Source organism: Megascapheus bottae, chromosome 1 (assembly GCF_031878675.1).
Source record: "Megascapheus bottae isolate mThoBot1 chromosome 1, mThoBot2.hap1, whole genome shotgun sequence".
NCBI lineage: Eukaryota > Metazoa > Chordata > Mammalia > Rodentia > Geomyidae > Megascapheus > Megascapheus bottae.
Genome location: NC_143509.1, coordinates 55,940,527 through 55,962,678, shown reverse-complemented (window position 1 = coordinate 55,962,678; position 22,152 = coordinate 55,940,527). Strand labels below are relative to the sequence as shown.

At 41.0% G+C, this 22,152-nt stretch overlaps 1 protein-coding gene across 19 annotated transcripts in view; it reads left to right on the top strand.

Moving 5' to 3' along the window:
* Kalrn (kalirin RhoGEF kinase) overlaps window positions 1-22,152 on the top strand; it is a 598,249-nt gene that overhangs the window by 193,876 nt on the left and 382,221 nt on the right. For all 19 annotated transcript variants that reach the window (XM_090345067.1, XM_090345058.1, XM_090345042.1 and 16 more), the window contains exon 3: window positions 2,300-2,414. In XM_090345067.1, coding sequence (XP_090201193.1) covers window positions 2,300-2,414 — 115 coding nt within the window. The remainder of the gene's footprint in view (window positions 1-2,299; window positions 2,415-22,152) is intronic.

The window sequence follows — 22,152 nt, the reverse complement described above, 5'->3', positions numbered from 1 at the left end:
TCTGTATACTAAGCCCTCCACCCCAATACTTCTCCCCTGGCTATGGAACATTCAATAAAGTACATTAACATTTTAAGGCTCTGGGAGGTTCTACAGTAAAGAACTTTATCTTTGTCCAGCCCACTAGGGGCTGGACCCCTTCCTGCATACCCATGCTGGTGTTTTTCTCCATTCATTATTGCCACTAACAGTAGAATGACCTCTTGCCACAGATCCTCCTTTTTGTGCTACTGAAACTTGAACTAGGTCTTAGGAACCATCCCTTAGCTTTTTCACTGAAGGCTATGCGCTACCATGTGAGCTACATCTCTGCTGTCTTTTTGCTGGATAATTGGAGATTTGTTATCTCATAGAGTTTCTTGCCTGGGCTGGATTCAAACTCATCTTGGCCGTCTGAGTAACTAGGATTATAGGTGTAAGCCACTGGCACCTAGTTTGGCCTTACTTTCTTTAAAATTTCCACTCTCTGTCCGAAACTATTGTGTGAACAAAAAACTTGGTATGCTTTCTGAAGTGTATCTCCTACCCCGAAAAAAACCTATCCTAATCTGCTTTCCTTAACTGGAGCATGACTCCTCCTGAGAATGTGAGCACCATTTCTTGGCTACTTCATCAGAAAAGTGTCAACATCCCCCACTTTTAGTCTTGCCTCCTTCCTGAGCCCTGTTCTGCCTCCATAGAAGGGAATCGTTGCCATTTCTAGAATAACTAAGCATCTCTAATTCATCTGTTCTCTGCATTATTGTCCTTTAAGCCCTAGTATTAGAACCTTGCTCAACAGGTTAACAGTATGCACAAGGGAGTGATTCTGTTTAAGATCATGCCACCATTTTGGTTTCCTATTTGAAACATGGCTATTTTTTTCCTTCATATCCTCTGGGATCCACCTGCAAAATTCACACTGAGTTTAACAGTGTATGTGTGTGCGGGGTATCCCTCACTGTTTATCTCCATTGAGAGTACATATATACCATATTTTCATTATCCATTCATCAACTGAAGGACATATAGGTTTATTCACTAGTTTGGATATTGTGAGTAGTACGGTTATAAATACGTGCATGTATAAATGTGTGTATCTTTTTTTTTTTGTCAGTTGTGAGAATTGATCTCTGGGCCTTGGTGTTGTTCCTGAACTCTTCAGTTAAAGGCTCCCATCCTACCTCTTGAGCCGTAGCTCCACTTTCAGTTTTCTGGTGGTTAATTAGAGATAAAAGTCTTATGGACTTTAGTGCCCTGGTTGGCTTTGAACCACAATCCTCATATCTCAGACTCCTGAGAAGGTAGGATTACACATGTGAGCCATTGCCCCCAGCAAATATGTGTTTTTTTATTGTCTGCAGGCATAGATCCCTCAGGTATATGCCCGGGAGTGGCATAGGAGGAGGTATTGTAGGTCTATATTTTATAGAACTTCCATACTTGTTTCCATAATGACTACACTAATTTACATTCTCACCAACAGTGTATAAGGTTTACTTTTTCCTTGCATTTTGGTCAACATTTTTCATTCATTGAGTTGATGTCTTGTTAACTTTTTGTTTTGACTGGCTTTAAACTGTGATCATCCTGGCTTATGCCCCATTAATAACTGAGATTATGGCATTGCCACCACACCTAGCCCTGAATTTTTTCCCCTGAAAACCTCTCCACAATGCTGTCCAAATGTATACTCTAAGGATCCCTCACTGTGATAATCAGTTCTGCTTCTACTTCACAGAGGTCTGAAGAAAGGGGTGACTAGGGTTAAAATTTTTTTTGCTAGTCCTGGGCCTTAGGGCCTGTGCCCTGTCCTTGGACTTTCTCAAGGCTAGAGCTCCACCACTTGAGCTTCAGCACCACTTCTGGCTTTTTCCTGTGTATGTAGTTCCAAGGAATCGAACCTGGGTATTGGTGCATGCTATGCAAGCACTCGACCACTAGGCCAAACTCCCAGCCTTAGGATTAATTTCTAAAGGCAAAGTATTATACCTGGCTTGTTTTCTCAATATGAACAGTCATAATCACCTTCTTACTATTTCAGATGTGGAGAGAGTTCTGTTTTTTAAAGTACTACCCAGGTTTCATCACAGTGCTGTGATGTGCTGATGAGACACTTTTTGCAGATGAAACAGCAGAAACTTCAAAACACTTACCAAAGTCATATATGTTACCTATATTTAACCTCTACCTAGTCCTAAGCAAGGACCAGTTTCTTTGGCATCATCTTGCTTCCTGTTCTTCTAACACTCTGGACTCTCTTTTCTCTATGGCTGGCTTTCCTACATGCATTTCTTAAATTCCCTCTTGCTTTCCACAGGGGGCCGTGACAAGCGAGGTGGACCCATCTTGACCTTCCCTGCTCGCAGCAACCATGACAGAATAAGACAGGAAGACCTACGGAAACTTGTGACATATTTGGCCAGCGTGCCAAGGTAAGGTGAAGGGGACTGGCCTGCAGGGGAAAAGAGCTCAGCTGATGTCAATGAGTTGCAAAAGTCTACATCTCTGCCAGGGGCCCTTGGAGTGGACTCTCATTATTCCTGGAACATCTCCTCCCATTGTTTGCCTGTTCCCATCACTCCTAAGGTCTTGCTAGGATTTGTGTGAATGAAAAGGTAGCTGTCAGTGGGAACTGTGCAGAGGGGACGACACAAGCCAAGAGGACCAGTCTGGGTTCTATACTAGGAGACAGTGTGGCCTGGGGTGGAAGAATGAGAAGCTGCCATTTACTTTTGTTAGATGGGAAGTCTGGCTGATCCCACTCTGGCTTTTGTAACAGAGTCACAGATTTACAAACAGATCTGAGGTGCTTGGAATTTTGGGTAAATAACTCCACTGGAGTCACTCAGCTATAGGTGGCCCTTGTCCTGCAAATCACTGGGGGTAACAATGCCTCCGAAAGGGGGTGAAAATGGATTCTGAGAGGCATCAAGTAAATTTTACTCCTCGATGTTATAATAGCAGATGCATATAAAGTACATGAATATTAGTGTATAATATTAAAATTTCTTTGGGTGAAGGGATCAGGGACATCCAAAAGGCTGTATGAGGGCAGAGGGTGATACCAAAGGAAAGATGGAGAAACATTGCCTAGTTGATGCTGACCAGAGGTGAGGGTAAAACAGACCGACCAAGAACATGGTCATTGTGTTGAGAAGGGAGGAAGACTTTGGCTGGTCAAAGAGTCACAGAATGTGAGAGCCAGAAGAGCCGTTAAGGAGCAATCTCAGCAAAAACATACTGCCTTCTGTAGAGGGAATAGGCTGAAGCAGAACACAAGCAGCTCACAGAGGCCAGTGATTGAGCTTGCTTGGAACTCACCCCTCCCGACTCTAGCTCTCTAACTTCTCCCTTCCCCATGCTGCTCTCTCCCCATCCTTTCTCCTTGATCTCCACCAGTAAGGGCTCTGCTCCTTGTCCCTTGTAGAGCTAAAGCCTGTGAAGTGTTTGTTGTTGTCAGATAAGAGGTGGTACCTTGAGCTTTCAGAATCTTTATCTCCTGCACCAGTGCATCTAGTGAGAGAATTAGTAAGTCACATGGACAAGCTATATCCTCAGGGCCTTTGTGAGGAGACCTGGGATAATGTTTGAATGTGCTGATTAAGTTCTTGAAGCAGATGTCAAGTGAGGCAAGCACTATATTTCAAGGAACCGTGGGGGAGGAAAATGAAAAAGATTGGTGGATGGTGAAGGGCAGGTGGTAAAAAGGGGATTTTAAGAGCAGTTATCAAATGCTTGAAAGGATGCTGAATGGAATGGTGATCCCCAGAGAGCTCCAAGCAGAAGTCTGTGAACAAACAGACATCAACAAGTCTCTGTTTTTTCTTTATTATATCCACTAGGGACCAGTAAAAAAAGAGAAAAGGATATTAAGCTCCAGTGAAAGAGATTTGGATTATATCTGAAAAATTCTGAGCTTCGAGTACATGAGATAATTAACTGAGGAATAAAAGATCCTCCCTTCCACTCTGCCACTGCCACCCCCCACAGAGGTCTTTATAGTGAAGAAATACTCCCAAGTTGCAGAGGCAAGGAGATGGACTAAATAACCCTTGATTGATATAGGTAATTCCTCAATTTGGCATTCTACAGACAAATCAGGTTTTCCCAAAATATGCTACCAACAGGTAAAAAACCAGGCACTATTGCAATTTACAAGAGAAGGTTTTATGGGGAAGAAATTGGAATTCCAGGAGATGTGAAAGATGCATTTTTCTTCCTTGAATGTTCATTACATACATGCAGCTAATACAGGCTCATTTTTTTTTCTTTAGAATCAAAAAGGAAAGAGAGAGAATAACATTTTTCTTCACTCTGACTTAAATGAATTGAAATTTATCTTTAAAATAAAATATTTCTATTGGGTGAAAAACAATAAAACCCAAATACAAGAGGAAGGTCATAAAAACAAAGGAGAAGGTCCACACATGGTGGGTCATGCCTCTAATCCCAGCTACTCAAGAGACAGTGATTGGGAAGATGCTGATTCAAGGCAAGTCCAGGCAAAAAGTTAATGAGACTCTATCTCAGAGAATAAGCCTGGCATAATGTGTTTCTGTCTTCCTAGCTATGTAGAAAGAATAGGTAGGAGGAACTAGGGGCAAGCTTCTATCTGAAAAATAACTAAAAGCTAAAAAAGGTTGAATATGTGACTTAAGTGATAAGTATAAGTTTAGTAGCCATAAGTTCAAATCTCAGTACCTCCACATACAGCAAAACAAGAGGAAGAATACATTATCACCGGAGGAGCATACTACATGCAGTCTCCCTGCTACACACACACACACACACACACACACACACACACACACACACACACACACACACACACACACACCATTACAGTTACGGGAATTATATCCTGTGCTTTATGAGAATAGAGGAATAGAGGGGTTCTGGAATGTGGGAAGAGTAATGTTATTGTCATATTCAGGAGAAAGAATTGATCTGTGGTCTACTGTCTCCATCTCTAGGGACTTAAATTTCCTCACAGTGTGAGCACTTGAGCTAATTCAGTGACTATGGAGTCATGACCATTGGTCCCTTCCTGGTTCTCTTCGTCACCAGGTCACCCATGAAATTACCTGAAGACAGAACCTGCAGCAGAGTTATTCTAAAGACAGTAAAGTTTGGTAGGAAAACCTCAAGAATTTAGTGAGCCCCTCCAGCCATGCTTTTGAGAGAGAAGAGGGACTTGGAAAATGAACAGCTAGATTAGGTGGATGATTCTAATTAGAAGAAATTATTCATCCTGGTTCATGCTTCAGGATGCTAAAAGAAGAGGCTTCTATTTGGAGATGGACTATTTCACCTCAGAATAGTATGAACAAGTCTGTAGGTGAAACTTGATACTCATTTATTCATGCATTTATTTATTATTTAACAAGTACTTAGCACCTCTGTATGCCAGGTAGATTGAGGATTCATGGTGTGCAGAAAGAGATACTTGGAGGAAGTCAGGGAAACCTTGACACAGTGCAAAGCAGCAACAATAAAGGGCAGTGTAGGAGATGACTACCAATACTGTGAGACATGAACCAGCCAGCAGAAGACAGATTAGTAAGGAAGAGTGAGTGATGAAGATCTTAGAATCTAAGGTACAAGCCTGCACAATGGCGATTGGATGGGGGAATGGGGACACCATTCTAGAAGAGATTGAGCAAATGATCTCTGATAACAGAAATGAATAGGAAGAATCAATCAGTCCTGCAATATGACCATTGTGCAGGTCAAGCTAGATGAGGACCATTACACTTAACTCTGCAATACCCAACTTGCCAGTACCATGGACCAGTCAATGTTGTGAGAGGAGCAGCATCATGTCTGCAGTTGAAAGTCATGAGAATGGAAGGGAAAGGTGAGTCCTGACTTCAGATGTCAGGAGAGCTACCCTGTATAGGAAAAACAGGCATAGTTTTTATTGTATCCCTAAGTAGAGATCAGAACTTGGAAGTGAAGAAAATTTCTTCCCAGCTGGGACCTGTCCAGTAGCAGCATGGCTTCTTTTTGTTGGGTCTCTAAACATTGGATGGCCCCTCCCTTAGGGATGCTGTAGAGAGAATTCTTGTATTGGATTAGAAGTGAGTTGAGTAATTTCTGATTCTTTTTTCACCCAAACTCTAGGTTGTTGTGTTATTGGGAAACAAAACAAAGCAAAACAAAACATAAAATCCAGGACCTCAGAATGAAGTATTACCATTCTACCAACAGGCACATCCCTTATTTCACTCCTAAATAACTTAAGGCCTAAAATCTTATTTACAGCTTCAATGCTAATAGAATTGCTTCCCAATCTCTGTGGACTTTAGGTAGCAATTTGGGACATTACCTGATATTATGCTACATGTGAGAATTTTAATTAGTCCTCAGTTACCTTTTCAGGGTTCATCTCAGCCTGATGTGAGTCCTGTCAGCCTTTATTGTCCTGTTCTGATGAGTTTGGGTGTCCATGTCCTGGATCCTTTCAGGTCTTTCAGCATCTACTTCAGGGAAATAACATAGTATTAGGGTAAGAAAAAGACAAAAGACAATAAGGATCTTCTAATTTGACTTCCCCTCCCTTCATTCAGTTCAACAATTTTTTTTTATGATGAGCCAGGACCAGGATGGAGATCTTAATGAGTTTAATCTTATCTCTTCCAACTGTCATCTAATTTATACATATCTAGCTTAAAAAATCATTCTGGCCTGCTATCTGCTTATAGTTTCTTGTGTGTGAAAGGAGTAGAAAGGAAATAGTTTACAGATACAATCAGTTGTTGAATGTTCCTGGAAATTGAAAGACAGGGTTGAAATCCACCCTGAGAGTAAGCAAATACTGACATGGCCTACAGTGTGGAATATTGGTAGTTGACCATATATTGGAAACGGGGATTTCTAAGCACTACCTGTATTCAAAATTGTGAGGAATCTGTGTTGTCCTGATTTTCTTCTCCTCATTGTCACTGTTACTCTGTTTGATCACAATCTTTCTGCTGCTCCCAAGGGCATGGACCATACCTGCTAGTCACTATACATGCCACTTGACTGTGCTCACAGTGCTGCTGAGATATTGAGGGTTCTGTCAGGTAATGCAGGTGACATATCAGTGAGGAAAGATGACAAGAAATTAGGATTATTCTCTGATGCCAGTCAAACCAAGGTGTCTTTGTTTTGGGCTTGTTATTTGGTAACATTTTCTCTTGTTTAATTTTTGATTGCATCAAAAACTAAATTGAACTTGGAAGTTAGAACTGCCTTCATGCTGCATCATCAATAACAATAACAACAACAAAAACTGCAAGGGTTTCCTCCCACTATTTTCAGCATGAGAAATCTCAAGTTATCCAAGCTGTCATCATCAAATATATTTTGTTATTCGGGCCTGTCAAGATGTGTTGTTGGTGCGTTGGCCTTTGTTCTGGGACCATCAATTAAAGAAGAATATAGGGAGGAATCAAGGTGATAGAAAAGCCAGAAAGCGGGACTATTGAGAACACTGAGGTCACATTGTTATATTTATATTCACATAATAACATTAAACTCATACCTTTTAAGATCCATCTGAAATTTCTTTTGTTGCCAGTGTATGGAGGGTTTATTGTTTCTCTTTATTTCCACATGTTGTACACACTAGTCAGTAACTACCAGTTAAGTGCATCCCTAAAGACCAAATAATGTTCAGTAGAACATAGTTCAGGAATATAAAATCACAACAGTAACTGCCTATTGTTATTCTCCTTTCTGAGAATCAGAAAAGGATAGAGACACAAAATATAGAAGGAAAACACTAGGCTTTTCATCTTACCTCCAACATTTTGGAGTTGGGAAAAAAATGTGTTCTCTCAACCTGGGGAGCTAGAGAAGACTTCAATGAAGGGATAATTTATGGAGATCTGGGCAGCTAGATTGGAAACAGCAGGTGAGAGACACAAGCTCTGTCTAGGCCTGACGAGGTAGTATAAAATCAAATGCTCCAGTAGAGAAAGAGAGTATTGCTTTGTGAGAGGACCTAGACAGTAGCTGTGGACTTCAGAAGGAGATGCCACCACTTCCCAGAGACTCTCTGGTGAGGGTAAGGGATTTGATTTCCCCACCTTCCTTTCTCCTCTGGTTTTCTGTAATTTTCTTCTGATAGCTGAGTATAACCAGAAAAGCCAGAAGAAGAGAAGTCTGTCCATGTGGTTTAACCTCCCAGGAATCTGGGTGGCAATGGGTGGGATGCAGAAGGAATGAATGAAGAGGTACACATGGAAAACATTTGACATAAGATAAGGCCTTGGGTATTCATGTCCCATATTTTTTAGTTTAATGCCTAATTTTTATAATATCTAATTTTTAATTTTGGGAAAAGAATATCTGTCTTACATGTCTGTTATAGAGAAAATGTCTGGCAATTGCTGTTATACTCCCAGATACTTAGTAATTGTTACTTTAACCCTTGAAGGAGTATTATAAAGGCTATAAGAAATAGTACTGAAATATACACATTCAGGTACACACATTTGCTACCTAGCCAGACTAGATGTAATGTAAGTGGAAGTTACCAAACATGAATATAAGCTAAGTATTTTAGAGGTATCACCTCCACCCTTGATACTTCCCAGGGCTTCTTTCCCTTCTCCCAGAAAAATTACTGTGGAGAGTTTCAGTTTATCTTTCTCTTGCCTTTTTTGGTATAGTTTACCAAACGTTTTTTATAAACAATAGATTGTTTAGTTTTGCTTGTTTAAGGATTTATAAAAATAATACCCTACCATATGTAGTTTTCTTTCTTTCCTTCCTCCCCCCACCTCCATTTTGCCTTTTTGAGACAGGCCCTCAGTACATATCCCAGACTGGCCTAGAACTTGCTATATAACCTATGATGGCCTTGAACTCAGGATCTTCCTGCCTCATTCTCCCTAGTCCTTAATGTTGGTACCATAGGTGTATACCACCACATTCTAATCCATGCATAGTTTTCTTTGACTGGCTTTTTGAACTGTTTTGATAGGTAACAATGGGGGTGGATCTTCAAGCCTGATTGTGATATTTATTTATTTTACAATACTAGTGTTTGAACTAGGGCCTTATACTTGTTAGGCAGGTATTCTACCACTTGAACCGCTAGGCCTCAAACCTAATTTACAGTGAAAAAGAAACTTTGAGGTAAGTTTATAATCCAGTTATTAACAGCAGATTAATGAGGTACTAAAGTGTCTCTTGAGAAGTTTCTCTTGGTTAACTCAAATGAGGAAAATCAATCATGATTACTTTTCTTGGTACTTTGAGGAGATACTGCAATTGATCAAAATATCAAAGAACAAGTGAAATTTTGTTTCAATTTATTGATTGCTATTAAGCAAATAAAGATGCCCAGTGCTTGTCACCTAACACTGGCTTTCTTTTCTTACTGTGTTCTGAGGGATCTGGCACATGAATCAATATGAGCAGCACCTGAGACAGGTACTAAATTGCAGGGCTGAGCCAGTTCTCTAGACTTGTAGTCCACAGTACCTCCAGCATTCCTGCTGACTTGGAATGGGGTGGCTTCAAAAGGAGGTTCTCTGAGAAGAGGGTTGAATATTTAGAGAATTTTCCCAAAAGTTCAAGAAGTAGAAGCAGTCTAGAAAGAAGGAAAAGCTTGGAGAAAAGGTAGGTTAGGCAGGAGAGATTGTGGGTTTTCAAGTTAAGTTCTCCAAATCTAGGTAGTAGATGCATGAAGTCTTTTTGAGAGTGCCAGGAATGTGGGGAAAGACAATTGAGCAATTCCATGAGTTCAGTTAAGAAATATTACTAATAGGCAATAAAAAATGGAAAGAGCTCTTCATGCAGAAGAATGACAAAGAATGACTGTAGAAGTTACATTCTGATATCTGGGTGGAAGTAGGAAGAAAAGAAAAGCTAGGAAATGAGGATACATTTGCAGTAGAATATAATAATGACTGGCATTTATTCGTCATTTATTATCATTCCTATTTTACTTATGAAGAAACTAGGCTCAGAAATTTCAGTAAAAGACACTATAATTTGCAGTTAGATGGTCTGGCACTAGAGCCTGATCTTTTTTCTGCTGAAGAAATAAAGAAGTCAGAGAAAAAAAGTCTGAAGTGGTAACAGTGCAGGAAACTGATTTGTGAAATGACCAGGTTGCCTCTGAAGGAGGCCTGGACCAAAGGAAATTGTAGAAGAGGGTAAAGAGTTAGGGGGCAGACAGAAGTAACAGTGGTGGACAGAGGCCACCAGTGCTTCAACCTACTCTCATATAGATTCTCTTTAGAACCTAGGTGAGGAGGTTGCTGCAGTCAAGAAATTCAGGTGGCGATTGCCTCCTTTGGCCTGGGCAGCCATGTGCTATGCAAATTCAGGACAGAGAGATATGCTGTGGGCATGCTTTAGAATTTCTCCTTTGCTGTTTGTGTTCAGCTTTAGACAAGCACATGCTGTTTGTTTGTGCTTATCTATGGATGACAGACAATTGGAATGTGTATGTAGTGGGTATATTACTTCTTGAACATTGATAACCCTTCTCATGCTTTTGTCCTCCCTTCTCTCTCCCTACCTCCTCCCAATCATCTTGATCAGGTTAGTGTTAAAGCATACAAAATCTAGAACTTGGAATGTATCATATTTCAATTAATGCTAATGCCAGACACCTAAGTCATTTCTAAAACCTCACTATTACAAATGGTCTTCAGTAAACATTTGACCCCGGGGCTTGAACTCAGTGCTTGGTCTCTGTCTCAGCTTTTTCACTCAAGACTGACACTCTATTACTTTGCGTCCAAATTTTTGGTGGTTAGTTGACCATAAGACTCTCATGGACTTTCCTGCCTGGGCTGGCTTCATACAATGATTCTCAGATCTCAGCCTCCTGAGTAGCTAGGTGTACAGATGTGAGCCACTGGTACCCTTTGAATAAACACTTTTCTATATAAGTATTTGTCTGAATCTTGGATTTTTTTGAAGGGATAGATTTGTAGTAAAGTAGATATTGTTTTTAAGGCTAGTAAAATAATCACCACAGTGTTTTCCAACTTTCTCAATTTATATTCCCGGTATGACTTGTCTTCAGCTTCAGTTTTTGACTTTTCTCGATTTTAAGTTTATTTGTACAGCATTGCCTAAAAGCTACTGTCCATATGTCATTATCACCGTCCATCAAGGTAACCTAGCTTAGGACTGTATATTATGCACTTAAATATGATCCTGGATGTGAAAAGATGAAAGGAATTGTCCACATTGTCCATTGAGGTTTCCCTGGATGAAGTTCTTCATATTTTCTTTAACAGGGACCACATATTAATGTTGAGAACTGAATGACAGCTAGAAAGGGTTTGACTGTTCTGTCCTGATGAACTGTTAGTTTTTCTCTCAGCTCCTCAGTAAGTGGTATAGCTAGTTCCTAGGTTGGCTCAAAGTGATTGCCAGTCTCTTCCATGCCATGCAGAACTGGAATCCTAGAAGTGTTAGGCCTCCTGGGAGAAGATGTCTCTGGGCACCAAGTTCTGGCTGATTAGGAAGCTGTGAAGTATCTGGTATCACTTTGACTAGGTAAACTGAAGTGTGTCAGGTGAAATAAGATCTATGCATTCAGACTTTCTGAAGTTCACACTAGGTAATCAGGATGATTTAAATTTAGCCAGGATTCATTTGGCTGATATGTTGGGAAGAAGGGAGTTTCTTGAATATAATTGCTGAGAAATAACCTTGGATCAAAGGGGGCGGAAATGTATGGATTCCATACTTGAGACTATTCTCCCTGTCTGTCACAGGGTTATTTTTCTCATATTTTGTATTTTTCTCCTTACCTACCATTGGTTAGTTCTTATAATGTGTTTTCTTGGTATTTAGGGTTGTGTATGCTTTCAGACATCTTTTTCTCCTGAATTTATTGTTGTTTTGGAGGTGATATACAGTGGGATTACTTTTATAGACATCTGGAAATAAGTACATTTCTTTTCACATAATGTCATCTGTTCCCTTATTCTTTCCCATTCCCTCTCCCATCTCCACCCATGAGTCACATGTTTTACTTTCATCAGTGTCCAGTGCAGCTAGTGAGCTCCATTGCTATACTTTTTCACCCATTTTCCTCAGATTCTATGCCTTCCTCCCAACCTCCCACAGATGTGGTTGAGTGAAAAGGCTCAGGGACAACACCCTGAGTTCAAGTCCCAGTACCAATGCACAAAACCCCAAAATAACTCTTTTTAAAGGCTTCTTTAAATACTAATGTTTTATGTGATAACATTAGTTTTCTATCAAAACTCCTTGTGTTATATACACAATTTAGGTGGAATATCTCAGATGCCTAAGAGACAGATGAGTTGTGTGAGGCTCTCAGTCTGTATCGGAACCCTGAAGTTTAAGTAGCTATAAGCAATAATTATTATTCCTCAAGCACAAATGTGTTTATTCAAGCTTAAGAAAAATGGAGTAATTGTTACATAAAATGATGTTTATAATAATGCCACTAGATGCTGGTAGCTCTTGCCTATAACCCCATGTACTCAGTAGACTGAGATCGGAAGATCAAGTTTCAAAGCCAGCTTAGGCAGCTAAGTCCTTGGGACTCTTATCTCCAATTAACCACCAGAAAACTGGAAGTGGAACTGTGGCTCAAACTGGTAGAACATTAGTCTTGAGCAAAAATCACTCAGGGACAGCACATTAATTGCCAGCAGAAACTAAGACTTTTGTAATGATAATTATTTTGGGGAAAATGCTTAAAGGAATAATTTACTAATTCGTAGCTTGCTTTTATAAAATTATATCTTTTAAAAAATTAACACAGTCAATAATAACCAATCCTGTCCACTTGTTGGTTTATCTTAAGTTTTAGGTAGAGTTAAAGTCACAGTTCCTCAGGCATAATTATTTCTCAAAACACCCACTATCTTGCTCATCATTGTTATGAGCCACAAACATAGGAGATTAAAGTCTCAATTTGCCTATCTTTCCTTTTAAACATCTTTTCCACCTCCCTGAACATGGGAGCTAAGAATTAAGGGAAGCTACTCCCCAGTGCTGTCTATTGCTGTGAATGTAGATATAGGTACTTTCTAGCCTGTGTGCCACAGTAAGGGAAGATCTTCCCTCACCTTGCCTGTCTATCCTATTGCTTCTGGGATTGCTTTAGATGAGATGTCTTATCTTAATTTTACAAGATGAAATAAGCAGAACAAATAACTTGAACAAAATTTGAAGAAGACCTGTGATCATCTGATTAGCTCTCATTGGCCTCTTGTCTGATAGGGAGCAAAACACTACATAAGGAGGAAGGATAACTTCTGTTGCTTGCCTACCAGTGTGTAGAGGATTGTTTTGCAAGATGATAGAATTCAGTACACTAGAAGCTTCCCAAGAGAGAAGGCAGGCCTCATCCTCAGACTCCTCTGGCCAATCCCAGGGAGCCTCTTGCAGACATGAAGTCCCAGAAGTCAGACCAAACCCTCCTTCAGGATATACTTTAGACTCTGAGTCCAAGAAAAAGCTGAGTCCTAGTTGGAATAAAGTATGCAGAAGCATAGTAGGATGGGGGAGGAGAGGACTGCCTCACCAAGGAGACTGTTTCTGTTTCTAAATTGAGCCCAGATGACAGCCAGTTCTCCTGGAACCCAGACAGGAGCACTCTATCAGCCACAGTGACTCAGCCAGGACAAATGTGCTTCCGGATAACTTACTGACGCAATCCAAATGACAGCCCTGATCTTCTTGCCTTTTCTCCCAGAGCCTCCTTTCCACACCCCCTCTTCTAGGTAAGTTGAGGACCAGCCTTGTTGGAGATCTACCCAAAGGCCTTGTCAGGGAGCACATTTCCCCCTCTCAGCTACAGACTGTGTCCCCAGCTGGACTTGTATCTGTTCATTACTAGTCATTCATGTACTGATTTTGGTTGGGTGCTCTAGGCAAAGTGTGAACCTGGTACTGTGGCATGCCTCATCCTGGTCTGCTTTGGAAAGAGAATGAACTTGTTCAGGACTGTGGGCTGTTTTCCTCTGTAGGAAATGTAAGCTTCCAGCTCACCAGCTAAAGAGAAACTATCAGTTGAGGACCTAGAAGAGAGAAAGACTGTTCCTCCCCCTCCTCCCCAAGCCAGAGGAAATGATCAAATGATCGATCCTTTGGCTACTTCTGATTGTCCTGAACTTAGAGACTATTGGACCAATTCTTGCTTTCATTGAGTTCCAGAATTCAAGGAAATTACCTTAAAAATGTTTCTAAGGCTCTCCTAGTGCAGATTTACAACAAAACAAAACCTAGATACATAAGGCCATATATTATGGTGATAAATGAAAGGACCTCCAGGACATAGAAACAAAAGCCATATAATGAGTGATTGTTGGCCTTAATGTACTATGTTATCTCTCATCTCTCTTGCTGTCCCTTGGTTGTCTCATATTGTTACAGTATTTCACCTTGTTATCTGATATATTGTATATATGCATATTTAGTTATTTGAAATTGGATAAGGAAGGGGGGGAAACAAGATGAGGGGCAGGGGTTGAGGGAGGGCAATAGGGACCAAAATGTGAGAAAGGGTATCAATGTTTGTGAAGTAATGCACCTTCCATCTGGGGAATATAATGTAACCCTTCTACTAATTACAATAAAAATATATGAAAAAAAGTTTCCAAGGTAGTTGTCAAACAAATATACCAGTTAATTATGTGGACTTAATCACAGATAACTTATTGGAAGTAAAATCTGATCTGGATGATAAAAGAAGCAGATGTATTGGGATCCTAGAGTTAGGAAGGGATAGAAATCTTTAGGCCATTCCTTCACTTTACAAGGGCAGAGCCCTACCCTATGGTAGTATGCCCATGGCTATATTGGATTGTGGTTTCTAGCTCATTCTTTGGCTTTCACTTAGTTTCCAGTTCATATTCTGAATGGCAAAGAAGGAAGGTACTTGGTACTGCTGGCCTCATACCACTTGCTTTCAACGTCTGTAAATATGAACTCACTTTCTGCTAGAACATGCACTTTTGACTATTTAAAGAAGGGCAACTATTCATCTTTTTAAAAGCCTACACTCGTTTAAAGGTGGTATTGGAGATGAAATATGGGTATCAGTTTCATTATGTGGTTTTAAGCCTTTGGACCTGTCACTTGATGACTACATTTAGGAATGCTGATGGTACCTAATTGGGGCCTGGTTTTCTGCTATTTAATACTTCACCGTGCTCTGTTCAGGGAAGAAAATCAGAAAATTTCTGCTCCTACTATTTGTAATCAGTATTGGTTGTTTCACAGACCCTGGAGTAGAATTAGGTAGCAGGCTTTGAAGATGGAAAACACCAACCTTCCTCATTTGGTATCCACATCAGGCTTCCTTGTGTTATCTGACAAGAGTTGGGTTTGTTTCTGGCAAACTTGAAAGTGGAACTGGCATGCATTAGTTCATAGATCTGGAAATGAACAAACATTGAAACCTTAACTTTAATAGTGCTTAGCCATGGCCATATTTCAATCATCAGAGGGAACTGTAAAAACTATTGATCCCAACCCCAATTTATCAAAATCTCACTTTACAGAGGAGAACTTGCTTAGATTTAGGGTAAAACATAACCTTGTTACATCCCTACCTCATCCTCTGGCCCTGACATCACAAGTCAGAGGTGCAGAGGCAAAAGCTGAATTCTTACATGGTTAACAAAGATACCAGCCTCTTTGGGAAAGAGGGACTGTCTTTTTGCAAAACAAAACAGAAACTAAAACAAATGCCTAGCTGTATTAACATGGATACTGAGGTAGTCTTTAAGGCAGCTGAGTCACTCCAAACAGAATGCCGGCTGGTGGTGGGTAGTCTCTACCACCTGTAATATCCCAGCCATTTTGGGGTCGTTGAGTTCCCGAGCAATAGAGTCACCAGCATTCAGTGAATGGAGCTAGGTTTAATAGCAGTGCAGCAGCTACTCTCCACCTTCTGGCTGATGGAGAACAGCATTGACCTTTGGTGGGGCTGAGTTTTAAAGGAGAGCACCGCACACAGGTGGTCCTATTCACCAGGAAAATACACACACAAGCAGGTGGTCAAGCAATTTAAGTATTTTTACAAGGAAAAAAAACAAAAACAGAATTAGACAGCTAATCCTGACGTGTTACTACACCACCCAGTAGAGAGAGCTAGGTGGGAGGTAAAGGAAGCCTTTCCCTCTTCCAGCTTCTCCCTTCCTTTAAATATCTGTCAAGGGAAAACAGATACATAACTTCCCCATCATGAAGAAGTTAATATCTGTCTCAGCAAAGAGTCATTCTCAACAGCATTCTCTGGGAGGGAGTGGCTCCTCCTGGAGGCAGAGCTCCTTCAGGATTCCTTTTTACTATTTCTCATTATTGCAATTAGAAAGCTCAAAGCAGGTGTTAATGTGTCCTTAACACTTTTCTTCAACACCTGAGGATTTTTGATTATTTAAGAAAGTGGGTGCAACCTGGTTTGGGGCAATCAGCAGAGAATTAGCAACTTGTTAGGATAACAAGAAGGAACAGAAAGCAGGTTTGGAGGATTGGGGATTCTTCAGAGAATGGAGCAGAATTCCAGTACAAATGGATCAAGGGAAGCCTTTTCACCAAATCCAGCTGTTCCATATTGCAGTAGTTTCATTCTCATTTAATGGCTCTTTATCTTGTGGCAATCACAGGGTTCTGGTGACATACAGGAATCATCTAAGTGGAAATCAGTCAGGGAAGAAGAGCCACTCTTAGAAGATGCTTGGGGCTGGGAGTATGGCCTAGTGGTAGAGTGTTTGCCTAGCATGCATGAGCCCTAGGTTTGATTCTTTGGTACCATATACATAGAAAAGCTGGAAGTGGTGTTGAAGCTCACATGGTAGAGTACTAGCTTTGAGAAAGCTCAAGGACAGTGCCCAGGTCCTGAGTTCAAGCTCCAGGACTGGCAAAAGGAGGAGGAGGTTGGGGGGGGAGCAGCAGCAGTAATTTAAACCTTAAAATATGACAGAAGTTCTCCAGGCAAAAGTGGAGTTGAGGTGAGTAAACACAAAGCAGAAAACACATCTAATAAAGGAATAAACGAGTAAGGGTTTGAAGGCATTGATGATATGTTGGCTATTTTAGCAAGGTGAAATCACTCTGATGCAGGAGATATGAGTAGAAAGTAGGGAAGATAGGGAAAAAGGAAAGATAGAATTAGGATCTCATATTTTAGTCAGATGATCATTGGACATGCCTAGGGTGGTTCACTACAGTGGCTAAAGTAAAAACTAGAGCAATGAGGTGGACTTTGCTTGGGTGGGGACCTAGGAGCAGTGATTGGGAGGCAAGATGAGAGGAAGTAGTACTAGGCCCCTTGAAACCAGATTGTATCCAATGTGAAGCCCTGGGCTGTCCAGGTCCCAGAGCCACTTGTGGCTTGAGGCACTAATCCTACCCTTTCCTTCACCCTCAGAGATTTAAGATATTAGGTCATCTAATGTGTGAAACAGGGTTTTGTAGAATGGCAGCTAAGACAGAGAAGCAAAGCCAAGACCAACAGATGGGTTATATAAGAATGTGAATGAGCAAGGAGTGGGCTAAAGAGTAGAAGGTGCAAGCCTTCTTTAAAAGCCTGAATAAAAATGATAACCATAGCAGCTGTGCCTGGTAAAGCCACTTTTTGGACCTGGATTCAATAGGGGATTGCAAAATTGTGAGCTCTGCTAAATATGGGAGGCATGAGACTCAGTTGTTACTTGCATCCTCATCATTCCTTGCCCACCTACTTGCAAAGGCTCTTCTCACCTGTATTCAGCAGGCCTGGAACCAGCCCTCACATAGCTCACATCCCTGTTGGTCAAGAAATGACTCTGAGGTCTTCAAAAGTAGAGAAAATACTAGAGAGACACTCAGGACTTGCAGAGACATTTGAGATGAGGCTGTAAGTCAGGTATATGGTGAGGAAAAAATTCCACTTTGATTTAATAACAATTTAGAAACGACAGAAAGCAAATCTTCAGCAATATCTAATTGAGCATAGTCAGCTAAGTTGGATGGGATCCACAAAACTCCTCAGGGATAGCTTATCTAGGTGCATGAGGGGGAGGTCAGTCTTTTATTTTTTTTTAATTTAATTGTAAAGGTAATGTACAGAGGGTTACAGGTACGTAAGTCAGGTAATGAGTGAGCTCAGTCTTGAGAACCTGGGGCAATCCTCCCCTGACAATTGTTGGGAATTACTTCATTCTGTAGTAAATGAGAGTATGAAGCTACTGAGAGAAGTTCCCTAACCTTTCTACAGGCTCTTAGATAGCAAGCTTGTTGGCTCACCGTGGAAATTCTATAATTCATTGTTGTTCTGTTTGATATAGTTGAGGATTCCCTGATATTTATTAATGAGTATCCTAATATCTTATTTAATCAGAACAAATATTTTATTATTAAATTCTCACAAATGACAACAAAAGTATTATCTTTGAAGCATGGGGAAAGAGTCCTAGGCCTAATTGCGGACTAACTTCTATCAGAATATTTGGATAGCATCTCTCAAATCAGCATTTTAAAATAAGGAAACTGGGCACCACTGACTCATGCCTGTAATCCTAGTTACTCAGGAGGCTGAGATCTGAGGATTATGGGATTTGAAGCCAACCTGGGTGGTAAAGTGAATTGCTGGGAGCCGAGTAACGCCATGTCTAACTTTGAGCTATATCATCGGTATTGTGAATAACTTTCTGCTGAGAGGCAAGGCAACACGCAAGAGGCAAGGGGCAAGAGACAAGGCAAGGCACAAGAGGCAGGGCACAAAATTTGTTTACCATTGGTTACAAATGTGTTATTGCTTTATCACTCTCTGCTGAGACCCATAGTGAGGGTATATTAGTTGGAGGAACTGCCTCAGGAGGCGGGGTTTGGGGTTAGAGATTCCTGCCTTGACGAACCTGTCGGAGGCATCTGATTGTCCTGGGGGAAGGAGGGCTGGGTGCGGGCCTTCAGTGGGCCCTCTCCTCTTGGCCGGTCAGGGTGTGTTCTCCCTATCCCTCTTGCTGCTCGAGAGGGACCAGGGACGAAAGACCCAGACAGTGAATCTCTAATCAACCAGAAAAATGCTGACTGGAAATGTGACTTAAGAATAAATAAATAAATATCCTATAATGGAAGTCATGAAAGTTTGAGAAGCCTGGCATAAAGTGGTAAAAAAAAAATTTGAAAAAAGGAGCTTTTTTGAGATATCACATGCTTGCTGAGTGAAACCAGATCCAGTGACATTTAATGAACAAAAGAGCAAATGGTCTAGAATTAAGTCTAAGAAAAAACAGCTGATCAGTCATCTGCTCACTGAGTATATGCATTTATGACTTCTGGACCCAAGAGCCCTAGAGAGTCCATGTAATAGTTCATGGCTCTGTTCGAAAGGACTATGATTTGTCACACAGGGTGAGAAGCTGGCCAAAGGTGCCCAAGGTAGCCCCAGCCCCAGCAGGGAAGTAATGGGGCAGGAAGGGAATCAAGGGAGGGAGCAGTGGCTACCTTCTCCCCTCAAGAAGGAGTGGGAGGTAGAGAGGAGCTCTCTCCTTTCCCCTTCTCTGCAGATGTCAGGACAGCTGCTCCAAATTCCACTTTTCTGTATTCACTTGCTTGCTATGCACAATGCAAAATCCTGCCTCTGAAAATTTGATCGGGCCTAATAAATATAGTTTGAAAGGCAAATCATGTAATGGGAAGGAGAGCTACCTGATAACTACATTCCAACATTTAACTGGTTTGCTGAAATTGCTGAGTATACCCAGTGAAAGGAGAGGAGGCTGGGAATGGGAGCATGGGAAAGAGTTGGGCAAGGAATCCCTGTGGGATTCCATCCCTATGGGTGGACCAGGAGCATCACATACACCATGTCAGCATCTAAGCAGGGAATGAGCCTGGGAGCTGCAGTGCTCATAAACAGCCTTTGCTGACCTTATCAGTTCCTTCCAATCATCCCAGAGATCAACTAGGGTGACTGTGTCCTTGCTTCAATATTAATTCTTCCCTCTAACCCCACTGTACCAGTCAGTCATAATGCCTGGGACCGTGGCCTCTTAGATACTGAGTGTGATGCCTCTGCTCTCACTAATGACCTACCTTTCTGCAGCATTGCAGCATTTGTCACTGTGGTTCTCTTATAGCTCCCCTGCCTTGTTTCCAGCACAACACTCTTTCTCCTACTTCTCTTCACCTCTGTGTTTTCTCATCAGCTCATTTGCTTCCTTTTCTCTTAATCACTGAAGTTCATGCCAGCTCCATCCTTGGACTCTGAAGATTGCTCTTCCCATCTCCCTTATTTCTAATGAGTGACCTAGCTCACATCGCACACATCACTTCACATGTGTTCATGGATTTACTTTTCACTCAATGCCAGCTGCTATATGACTCCCAAATAAAAAAACTCTAGCTCAGGTATCCTTGTTAATCGTTAGGTTGTATAGCAAATGGCCTTCAGGAATTCCTGTTTATGAAATATATCATTCTATTTATATAGTTATTCCTAACATATAATAAATATTATCATCATGGGGATTTTTGAGAGAGAGTGTGCTTTTTAATTTTATTTTATTGTCAGGATAATGTATTGAGAGAGGGATTACAGTTACGTTTGTCAAGTAGTAAGTGCATTACTTCTCACACATTGATACTCCTCATGTTTTGGTCCCCATTTCCCTCCCACTACCCCCTCCCAATCATCTTGTTTTCCTCCCTTCCCTTCCCTATTTCATATAAACAAAGATATATACTACAATATATCAGATAACAAAGTAAAATACAGTAACAACATGAGATTAACCATAAGGGCAAAAAAAGAGATGAGAAATAACATAATACATTAAGAACAACAATCACACAAAATAAAACTGGAGAGTGTTTTTTGAGAGATTTTTTGGAGATGGAGACTTATGATTTATTAAGAGCTGGAATTCTAGGAAATCCTCATAGTGGATTGAAAGAAACAGTATGGGCAAGAGGTAGGATCTGGACTCAGGTCTACCTGTTGCCATAGAAGGAGGCTGGGCAGGCTGTGAGTGCATGTCATATTTCAAAGTCACTGTCCTATGAGGTTAGGGCCAGACTTCAGTGCGCCTATATAAGTGCGCCTATATAGCCAGCCCTAGGGATGGTCTATAAATGCTGGTTTACTCCTAAAGAAGTAGTGCCCATCAGCCAAAGGCAGGTATCCTGAGAGGAACAGGCATAAGCCGATGGCTACTCTTGTGCCTTTGGAGAATGGACATAGAGGTCAATAAAGGCATCCTTTGATGGCCACAAATTGCTGCTGTCTCTTCCTACAACAGCTAAGACTTAACTACAGTGCCATATACAGTCTGTGCTATGTGAGTACTTTATATACAATAACCAACTTAACAATTAAAACAGCCCTGTATGGCAGTTGCTGCTATTCTTTACATTTTACAGTGAAGGAAGTGAGGCACAGAGGGGTTAAAATTAGCTTGCCCAAGAATCCACAATGAGTAACTGGTGAAGCTGGGATTTAAGTCTAGGAAGTTTAGCTGTGGTGAGCACATTTTTTCTACCTGTTTCCTCAAAAGCTAAGGGCTCAATGAGCGGAGAGTTTTAGTGTATCAGTTTCCAGGAATCTGGTCTAGAAGGGGGAGGAGGAGCTTATCTGTGTGTGAATTATAGATTCTACGTGGGATCTTCTTGGTATCCAGACAGGGAGAGTGTGGAGGACAGAGCCCCGAATGGGACTCTCTAAAGCACTCAGAGTAGCACTCTCTCTCCTTACTCTGCCTCTTACACATATACTTGAACCTAAGTGCATCAGTTGAACTTTCTCATTGTGCCATGTTCTTTTGTTACTTTTTTGCCTTGGCTACAGAATGGTGGTCATTTACATGGGCTTTTTGCCCTGGTTTTACTGATCTCTTAAGGGTTCCCTAATTTCCTCATTGCTGAGCTCCAATCCCTGTCCCAGTCATACCCTCCACCCACATGCAATATCAGTGTGCTAAGTATGGCATGAATAAGGGACCTGGGACTGTAGACTTTTAAGTCTTTTGAAGACTTTTGAATTTTTGCTCAGTTATTACTAATTATATGACCATAGAAAAATATGTTTCAATTTTATCTTCCCTTACACAGAAACAGCTGTGCCTAGTTCATTAGGTTACTGTAAAGGTAAAATGATATAATGTATGACCAGTGCCAGGCATAATTGAGTACTTGGTAAAAAGTTCTTTCCTCTCCCCCAGCTATGTCTCCTTGAAACCAGATATA